Here is a 10,381-nt window from a genome sequence, read left to right on the forward strand (position 1 = left end):
CCTGAAGATTATAAGATGAGTTAACAAATATAAATACACACACTAAGCCAATTGTGTTGTGGAGAAAAAACTGAGAAGAATTTGGCAAGAGAAAGCAATTATGTAGTTTCATGGGGGAAACCAATTCCTGCCAGGCCAGATCATTAGTTGCAGACTAACATCTCCACTGAGAAAAATGTATGACCTTGTATTGAGATCTTAGGACTTTAAAGTTGAGAGTCCTAAATTTTTTTCCCTTGAGTAACATCAGGGAAAGCCCCATATTTTCCTCTTAACATTATGTGTAAACTAAAATTTAACTCCAAAACTTTACTTGGGCTCTAGGAAAAGAGAAACAAAATAAAAATTGTTCATTTGACAATTGTTCATTTCAGGGTTTTAAACCAGTAGAGCAGAAGCCCTTGACTTTAGTTTATTTGATCTATCTCTAGTGCCAAATATTTGCCATAACTCCACAAGTTAAGGACTGGATCTAGAAAATGGTCTGTTCTCTCTCAAGTTTGCTAAGAAATCATCTGAGGATATAAATGAATGATTAGAAGTAGATACCTTTCAAATAGGTTTGAATCCATGTCCATTTAATGGTGTATGATAGGCAAGTCTCAGTCATTGTATCCTTTAACTCTCCAGTTCCTTAATAAGGAAATGAAATTAAAAGGTAATGTTATGTCTACATATGAAAAAAGAATGCATGTGTAATTTATAAATATAAATTTCTTATAGATGGTATAATATTAACTTAAAATATCATTAACATATATAATATTAGTAATAAAAATAATCAAAGTATATAAATGTATTTTTTTTCCCTCTCACCCACAAATTTAGGTTCTTTTCAATGTAACAGTTACAATGGAAAAATGTGATGTCACAGGAGGAAAGAGCTATGCAATCATCAAACCTATTGGTTTCAATGAAACCACTAAAATTCATATACACAGAAACTGCAGCTGTCAGTGTGATGACAGCAGAGGACCTAAAAGAAAGTGTGTAGAAGAAACTTTTCTAGATGCCAAGTGCTTCCAGTGTGATGAGAATAAATGTCATATTGATGAGGATACATTTCCTTCTGAAAGTTGCAAGTCACACAAGGATCAACCTGTTTGCAGCGGTAGAGGAGTTTGCATTTGTGGGAAATGTTTATGTCACAAAATTAAGTTTGGAAAAGTGTATGGAAAATACTGTGAAAAGGATGACTTTTCTTGTCCATATCATCATGGAAATCTGTGTGCTGGTGAGTATAAATATGTACATGCAGTTATTTATTAAGCTAGCATATATGTTAAAGTATCTTTAAATCACACCTTTATAATTACCAACCCTGAATCTGAATCTGATATTTAAACTTTCAAAGTCTGTGAAATTAGGACATAGCCACAAATATACTGCACATAATTCTGATATTTATATTTTAAATTATTTTGTTCAGGAAATACTTAAAAATTAAAACCAAAAATTAGTTATTATTTTCAAGAATGCCGTGACCTTGTAAAGACATATACCAGAAAAGGAAATTACTGACAATGTCTGACAGATTTTCTATAATCTGTGTATTCTTCTAGAAGACTCTGATTTATCCTCATAAATGGTCACTCCCCTCATCTTGTTCAGAGGATAGTTAGCTATAAAAATATACTTTCAATTCACTGTAAAATTCTTAATGTGTTATTAGAGATGGCATTATAAATCTGTAGTATGTAAACCTGTCTACTTTATTTTTGGAATACCAGCAACAGAATTGTCAAAGGACAGTACTCTTCAAGAAAATACAGGTTTCATAAAAAATCAAGATAAGTCTCAGAGGCCACATACAGACCAAAATTTAAAATGAAATAATTTAAAACAAAAAATATCAAAAGTATGTTTTGGCTAATTCAGTTTACTGCCACCTAGAGGTTAAATTCTAGAAAATATATGCAACATTTGAAAATTAATGCAAAATACTTTTTTAATTAATTAATTTTTCTATTGTAGTGTACTAAATCCATTTATTATTAAAGTACCTTTTTAATGTTTGCATTTTGGTAAGCAAATATTAAATTATTGATAACATGAAATATTTCATTGTAGTAAGCTTATAGAAAGTAATAAACATACACAAAATAAGTTTTTATTCTTGTATAAATAAAAAATGTGCCCTATTTCACATAAACATGGGATGGAAAATTTCCTTTATATCTTATGCACATAATATTTTATATTCTAAAACATTTATTCAGTGTACTTGGCATCTAGGTAGAAAGGGTTATAGATGACTTTAGAATAAACCCACAATTATTGTCTAAGTTTTTCAGTGCTAAAACTGATTGGGACAGGGAAGAGAAAGAATTCTGAGGTCATCATTTTCTATAGCTGTCAAGCTCTCAATGAAGTCTGAAATATTGAGACACTGAGAATCCCAGTCTCTGTTAACAGTAAAATATTAAAAATCAATGTATTGGTCCTTCTACATGACTATGATAACTACTGTTACAGAGGAAATTGAGAATCTGCTTTGAATTATTTGTATATAAATTATAACCAGAAACTGTAGGCTGACAAGTATTTTCTTCACTAAGGTCCTTTGAAAATAATAACACATGTTCACAGATCAGCGGGCTAGTATTAGGCATGTAGCCCATATATAGAAAATTGAGTCTGGCAGGCATTTGCTTGGCCTGGATATCATTAATTTTACAGTTAACAAATTGAGCTGATCCAACAGTAGAGGCTATGGAACAGTTACACTGTGAGATGCTCCACAATAAAAGGAGAGAGGGCATAAGCCAGAAATGAGGGAACAAAGAAAAGGAAGGGAAGGAGGAGGGAGGGAGAAGAAAGGAAGGAAAAAAGGAAGGAAGGAAAAGTCTTTGGTCAGATAAACTTGAAAAACATTATACAGCCCTGAAAATGTACCCTCTCTTGAAAATTTCTAGTTCACATTAGCATATTAAATTTTGGCTACTTTCTACAGGCTAAGACCCACTTAACTAAGTATAATCAGTGTTCTTCCTCAACTCCAACATGCACAAACACACCACCCTGATTTCTCTCTTGCTTTCTCTCATTTACCACCTAATTACATTTCACAACATACCTTATTAAGACATGCACCACTAACCTGCTACATAATGTGCTGAAGATGTGAAAGGATTACTTCAACTTCCCTGGAGATCTCATCTTTAATCAAGGCACTAGCAGAACTGAAGCTCTTAGAAGAGTTTGCCCAATGGACATTCAAAGTTATCCCAGGCCCTTAGCAATAATGAGCGACTAGGAGAGAAAATTATGGAAGCTATTCATAAAATACTCCTTTCTTTCAAATTTCAAATCAGACAACATTACTTCAGCCTCTGTTACTTCTTTATATCTGTGTCTTTTTACTTTAGAACTGAATATACGGTGAGCTTCAAGTAGCTGGGCAGCCACTGCAGCAGGGCAGATTTCACAACTGCCAGCACAATAGATTAGCATGGGGAGATTATCTACACTAGGACAGCTTTAAAAATAGTCAGTCCTAAGTCCTGGGATTGTTTATGTCAGACAAATAGGAAATGATGCTGCTTCCATTCACTTGACTGTCAGTGTGTTTCCATGGGATGGAAGGGAAATTCATGTTTGGAAATGCTTCACAAAGTCAGTGATCTCGGTAACTTAGATCTCGGAGTATCTTTGTTGCAGGGCATGGAGAGTGTGAGGCGGGCAGATGCCAGTGCTTCAGGGGCTGGGAAGGGGATCGCTGCCAGTGCCCATCTGCATCTGCCCAGCTCTGTGTCAGTCCAAAGGGCCAAGTGTGTAGTGGGAGAGGCACATGTGTATGTGGCAGGTGTGAGTGCACTGATCCCAGGAGCATCGGCCGTTTCTGTGAACATTGTCCCACATGTCACACAGGCTGCAGTGAAAACTGGTATGTGTTTTCTGGTTCCAAACCTATGTAAAGCAGTCCTTCATTTAGCCATGTTGAATCTTTGCTATTTTGCCTACCTTAACCAAAAAGTTGCTGGATCTTCTCCAGACAAATTATCATCATGCTAAAAAAGAACGGAATGAGGAATTTAGGAATTAGAAGACTTAGACTCCAATCTTGGATCATGCATGAGAATTTATCTAGGTATTCACTGCCTTTTTTGAAAGTTTTTTTTTTTTAAAGAATAATATTCAGTGTTAATAAAGATTCAGTGGGGCTGTCCCCCCAACTTTCTTGAGATGTAATTGATGTATAATCTTGTGTAAGTTTAAGATGTATGTTATGATTTAGGAGCTGGCTGCTTCCCAGCTTACTATTAATTAGCTTTTTGATCTAGGACAAAATTGTTTAAATTCTCTGCACCTTAGTTTCATGATATCAAAAATGCAGATAATAATAATACTGTGCTATAATTCTGTGAAATAATTAAATTAGATGTTCATGCAAAAAAGCCCTAAACTTTTGTACTTGGTGCACAGTAATCATAGAATAAATGTTAACTGTTATTATTGTTTTATTTTTATTCTTTTAAAGATAAAAGAGTAGTAGCTATGAAGCACTCTGAAAGAAGTGATGGATAAGTAAAAGGTTACATTAAATAATGGCAGCATTGTTGTTTTGTGCCAGTAATTAACTGCTCAAAGACAACTACTCAAAATATAACTATGGCTTACAATTTGTTTTATTCATTTTTTAAAAGATATTCTCCAGTTTTCACAATTATGCATAAGAGGTTATGTAACTCATTAGGAAGATAATGATGGAGGTATTTCTAGTCAACTCAATCAAAATTTGAACTGCATATTCATTGCAAAATTTTTCTAGTAGTATCATAATATTCATCTTCTAAAACAGCTGTGCTAGCTGGTTTTGTTTTTGATTTTATAGTAAGACTATCTTATTCTTTTCCTATAAATTTTATTTTCAATACAAAAAATATCATTATGTTGATTTTATACATGACAGTATTTTAAGTGGCTAGAATGTAATTTTGCTTGGTATTAAATTCAGCCAAGATTACAAATAAATGTCACAGGTTTCTTTCCCAGTTTAACAAGTCTGCTGTCCTAAAAAAAGTACCCTATTTTGTCATTTTATTGTTTACAGAAAATACTACAAGCTACAACCTTTTAAAGAATTAAACGTTTTCACTTCTATTTCCCCTTATAGGAATTGTGTGCAATGCCTTCACCCTCACAATCTGTCTCAAGCTATACTTGATCGGTGTAAAACTTCATGTGCTCTCAAAGAACAGCATTATGTGGACCAAACATCAGGTAAACAAAAGTTTAATAATCAAAGTCCTGAAATCTGTCTCAAGCTATACTTGATCGGTGTAAAACTTCATGTGCTCTCAAAGAACAGCATTATGTGGACCAAACATCAGGTAAACAAAAGTTTAATAAAGTCCTGAAGAGTATCTGTAGAGAACCATGTTCTCCCAAAAAGCTCAACCATCCTAAAAAAAAGAAATAACTGCTTCAATGTTTACAGTCTCCCAGAAATGGTACTCTATAAAACCATTTGAGGATATTTGCCATGGTATGACTAAACTGTTCGATCTCTCATCTCAATTACCCAGCTAAATTCACATGCTATGCAACTCCATGGAATTACACCAAACAGATTTTCTTGAGAGACCTCATGAGCCAAGAATAGGCGTTTCCTATGTAGAGTCCATTTCACTTTTAAAGACAAGGTCTCAGTTCAGTTCAGTTCAGTCACTCAGTCGTGTCCAACTCTTTGAGACCCCATGAATTGCAGCACACCAGGCCTCCCTGTCCATCACCAACTCCCAGAGTTCACTCAGACTCACGTCCATCGAGTCAGTGATGCCATCCAGCCATTTCATCCTCTGTCATCCCCTTCTCCTCCTGCCCCCAATCCCTCCCAGCATCAGAGTCTTTTTCAATGAGTCAACTCTTCGCATGAGGTGGCCAAAGTACTGGAGTTTCAGCTTTAGCATCATTCCTTCCAAAGAACACCCAGGACTGATCTCTTCAGAATGGACTGGTTGGATCTCCTTGCAGTCCATGGGACTCTCAAGAGTCTTCTCCAACACCACAGTTCAAAAGCATCTACTCTCCGGTCTATGGAGCCATAATTATCCTTCACAACCCAAACCTGCATCCAGTCATAAGCTTCCTCATGTGAAACTAACATTTACTTTCATGTTTCAGGTGATGCAAAAAAAAAAAAAAAAATTCTAGGTAGTAATGATCTGCTTTTGAGAAGTATATAACTTCAAAAGGCAGTTCCTTCCTTCAAAAGGCAATAATTTTCATTCTGATGCAAATATAATCTAGAGTTGAATGAGAGCTTCCCAGGTGGCCCTAGTGGTAAAGAATCTTCCTGCCAGTGCAGGAGATGCAAGAGATATGGGTTCCATCCCTGGGTTGGGAAGATCCCCTGGAGTAAGAAATGGCAACCTGCTCCAGTATTCTTTCCTGGAAAATTCCATGGACAGAGGAGCCTGGTAGGCTACAATCCATGGGGCCGCAGAGAGTCAGACACAACAGAGCAGAGCACAGCTTTTTTTCCAGGGTGAATAAATATAAAGATGGCACAATGGAAATGGTATGGAAATTTTAGTCTGAAGAACTTAGCTTAAGCATGTTTATTGATACTCTTAATAGTAGCTAAGCAGTATTAACCATCTTACAAAATTTCCCTGAGCCTCAGTTTTCTCATCTATAAAATGAAAATAATATCAACCTCAAAGAGTTGTGTGAATTAAGCCAGTGAACATTAAAAAAATTAAACGATGATATATGAATGAAAGAAACATGTGAACTCTGCATTCAAAGACCATTTTGGACAAAAGTTAACTAGAACCCAAATGCCAGTGCCCTCCTTTTGTTCAGGTTTAAGATGTTAAACTATATAAGAATTCGAAATGAAGCCTGAAATTATGTATACATTGAGAACATTCCTACTGCTACTATTATTTCTGGTCTCTCTTCCAACCTGTAAGAATAATTCTAGGTCTTAGAGAGATTGCACAGAAGAATAAACTTTCTCCAGAGTTTTGTTTCCTCTCCCCTCATGTCCATACTAACCTTAGCCCATAATACATTTAGATTTGAAAAGAGCCCATGTGCTGCCAGATGGGGCTGCAACAATCACACCCAAAAGCCAAGTGCCTTTTCTAATAAATAGAGCACTGATTGTCAACATGTAATTTATTATGTTAAGTAAATAAACCTATTTTGACCTACGTGTGGCTAACAAAATGTATTCCCTTAAAGCTCCTTAGGAAAATCCCTTGCTTGACCTAAACTAAGAAAAGAGGCATGGCTGGAGCTAAATTTTTGGTTCTCCAAAATTAAAAATTTTTAAATGCATACAGATTTGAATCCTGAAAATGTCTTCCATCCTAAACCATTAAAAATATTTATAAAATATATTAGTATTAATAGCTAGAGGGCTCCCCTCCCCTTCACAACTCTTGTGCAAGGAGAGGAAAAAGGGCATTTGTTAACCACCTCTATTATCTATCCACTTGATCACACTTAAAGGGTTATTTTGCTTTTCCTGGCTAAACTCCTACTAGGAAAGAAGCCAGAAAGTGAGATCAAGCCACGCGCCCCCTTAGCTGATTACTATTCTAAGCCGGCCAAGGGAAATGAAAGGCGTGCATGTCACGAACCTGGGCACTACCAAAGGTAACACCTTTTAATAGAGCATCTTGGATTCTCTCTATGTATGAGACCATAACACAGGGGGACTCACACTTGGATTTGGTGCTTCTACTCCAGTTAGTTGTCCTCCAGCCTCCTTTTAGCATTTCTTTCAAGGAACCTTAACATTATGATGAAAAAAAAAAAAACTGGCTCTAAGTCTTCCCACTTGGAGATGAGCCCTTGCCCTTTTTACTGAATTCTTGGCTGTTTAAGAGCATGCTTGGTCATTCGGGGGAATTCAAACAGAAATCACTCATGACTGGGTGACTGCTTTTCTAAGTCTTGTTAGGTCCCCTCCCGAAACGCCTTCTCAAGGAGACTTTCAGACAGTTAGATGAAGTCCCCAAAGTCTGGAGAATGTGCAGAAAAGCACATGGCACTTTAGGCTGGGAGGTAACTCTGTGAGTGTGGGGCAGCTGATGAGTTCTGTGGAATACTTGTGTATTATGCAACCATGTTCCTCTTAGATTAGGGTAATACCTCTGGCAGCCACAGAGGCTGTAGACTTTCCAACTAGAGCTTGCCAAAGGTCTAGTGCTAAAACAGGGACCTAGCCTGCCCCTCTTGATACAGCATTTCCTTTTCCAGCTAGTAATTATCTGCTCTTAAAAAACAAAAAGTGGTATTTTTAGAAGCAGAATATGATAGATTTAGTTAAAAGACAAGTAAAAAATTAATTAATAAAAATTGAGGAAAGAGATTTGGGTATTGTCCCAAATTGTACACTCCCATTTCCTGGAGAAGCTATGTGTAATAATAATGAAAACTTACACTACAGTTTCAAAGGAAATATTTATTCATCTAGTAGAGTAGTACTAATTTTAGCTTCTGCAGATGTTTACTTTATTTTCCATTACTGATGTGTAACAAATGAGGAGTAAGCATAACAAGAAAAACATATGTTAATGCACAGAGCTGTTAAATAATTCTTATATCCTATTTTCCACTTAGTGATCCACATCATACCACAAAAACTGTCCTTCTCTCTGTCGTGGTTGAAATCACATTTAGTTAAGGATTTGGAAATATTCTAGTTAGTACAAGAATCAAGCTGAAAAGAAATAATCTTATTGAATACCTTAATTGTGGCTATTCTCTGAAGGAGAGTTTTTTGTTAAAAATACTTGAATAATAAATGTGTAATAATAATTAGTTTACTTTTGAATCAACAACAATGGAAGTCCTTCGTTTTGAAAATGTAGATTTGCAAATATCTCTGATCCTATTAATTGAGATGATAAACATTATTTATTTCTAATATTACTGTTAGAATCCTTTGATTTACTCATTCCAGTTTTTTAAACCATGTATTTATTTTCTTCTTTACAGAATGCCTCTCTAGTCCAAGCTACTTGAGAATATTTTTCATCATTTTCATAGTCACATTCTTGATTGGGTTGCTTAAAGTCCTGATCATTAGACAGGTGATACTACAATGGAATAATAATAAAATTAAGTCCTCGGCAGATTACAGGGTGTCAGCCTCAAAAAAGGTCAGTGAATTCTAAAAATGAATTACTATCAGTGTGTTATTGTCTACTTTCAATATTTAGGCTCTTAATTAATGATAATATTTCTTCCTTATCAAGGATAAGTTGATTCTGCAAAGCGTTTGCACAAGAGCAGTAACCTACCGACGTGAAAAACCTGAAGAAATAAAAATGGACATTAGCAAATTAAATGCTCATGAAACTTTCAGGTGCAACTTCTAAAATGATAAAAAAAAAAAAAAGAAAAGTACCTTATGGGAAACTGGATTTTAAATAATTGCTCCTAAAATTTATTATTTTAGAAGTCACAGGAGGAGACAAACTTGCTAGATCATGCCAGTTGCTGGTTGTCTACTCGAATGAAGACTGACAAGCATCCTCATCATCATGTGACTCACACTGCTGCTGAAATTTTCAGAGAAAAATGTGTCTTACTACTGTTTGATACTAGTGTCATTGTAGCACTTTACTGTAATATATAACTTATTTAGATCAGCATAGAATGTAGATTATCTGAAGAGCACTGACTACACTTTACAGGTACCCGCCATTTGTACACTTCCCAGAGAGACAACGCTGTGAGATAGTTTTGGCATTGTGTCACTACAAGGCTACCGTAATCCCTGCACCAAACATGCAGACAAGCGAATAATGCAGTTATACTAATGTTGCCAAGCACTTCAACAACTGGCGGCAGTGAACAGACAAGACCAGACAGATGAATAAATGATTAGTGTTTCATTCGTTCAAGAGATAAACAGATAAAACCTTAATCTTGAGGGATATTGCTTTTGAAATAGTAGTTTTATGCATGTGTGTTTGTTTTCTTTGACAAGATGGATACTAATTCTAACATTCTTTCCTCTTTGCCTTTATATTTTGGTTTTCTTTCTTACAGGATAAGTTTATATATGTCACAGATGACTGGATTAATAAGTGCTAAGTTACTACTGCCATAAAAAACTAATAATAATACAATGTCACTTTATTACAATATTTTTCAAAGTTCAATGTTTAATAAGGGACACTTCAAGTAACATCAAAATCTGAACAGCTTCCTTGTTTGCTGATGTAGAGTTTTAGATCTTCTTACCTGGTAAACTGGATGGATTATTTTACCACTTCATTTGTCTAATCATCAAGTTGAAATTCACAAAATATTTAGAAACTCTGCCTCAAGCAAAGTGCCACAGTTTTGAATGTGATTTCTCCAATGTTTATTCAAAGCAGATAGTAATATTTTTCAAATTAAAACTAAATTA

At 35.2% G+C, this 10,381-nt stretch overlaps 1 protein-coding gene across 3 annotated transcripts in view; it reads left to right on the forward strand.

Annotated features, from left to right (window-relative positions):
- ITGB8 (integrin subunit beta 8) overlaps nucleotides 1–10,040 on the forward strand; it is a 96,071-nt gene extending 86,031 nt beyond the window's left edge. For 2 of the 3 annotated variants that reach the window (XM_025290949.2, XM_025290950.2), the window contains exons 10-15: nucleotides 829–1,234; nucleotides 3,661–3,886; nucleotides 5,117–5,223; nucleotides 8,959–9,122; nucleotides 9,219–9,328; nucleotides 9,422–10,040. In XM_025290949.2, coding sequence (XP_025146734.1) covers nucleotides 829–1,234; nucleotides 3,661–3,886; nucleotides 5,117–5,223; nucleotides 8,959–9,122; nucleotides 9,219–9,328; nucleotides 9,422–9,449 — 1,041 coding nt within the window. In that variant the 3' untranslated portion in view covers nucleotides 9,450–10,040. Of the gene's footprint in view, nucleotides 1–828; nucleotides 1,235–3,660; nucleotides 3,887–5,116; nucleotides 5,224–8,958; nucleotides 9,123–9,218 lie in introns of all 3 variants that reach the window. The other variant, XM_006071612.4, reaches the window with a different exon arrangement.
- The last annotated feature ends 341 nt before the right edge of the window (nucleotides 10,041–10,381 follow it).

The sequence above is a fragment of the Bubalus bubalis genome, chromosome 8 (assembly GCF_019923935.1).
Source record: "Bubalus bubalis isolate 160015118507 breed Murrah chromosome 8, NDDB_SH_1, whole genome shotgun sequence".
In the NCBI taxonomy this organism is placed as follows: domain Eukaryota; kingdom Metazoa; phylum Chordata; class Mammalia; order Artiodactyla; family Bovidae; genus Bubalus; species Bubalus bubalis.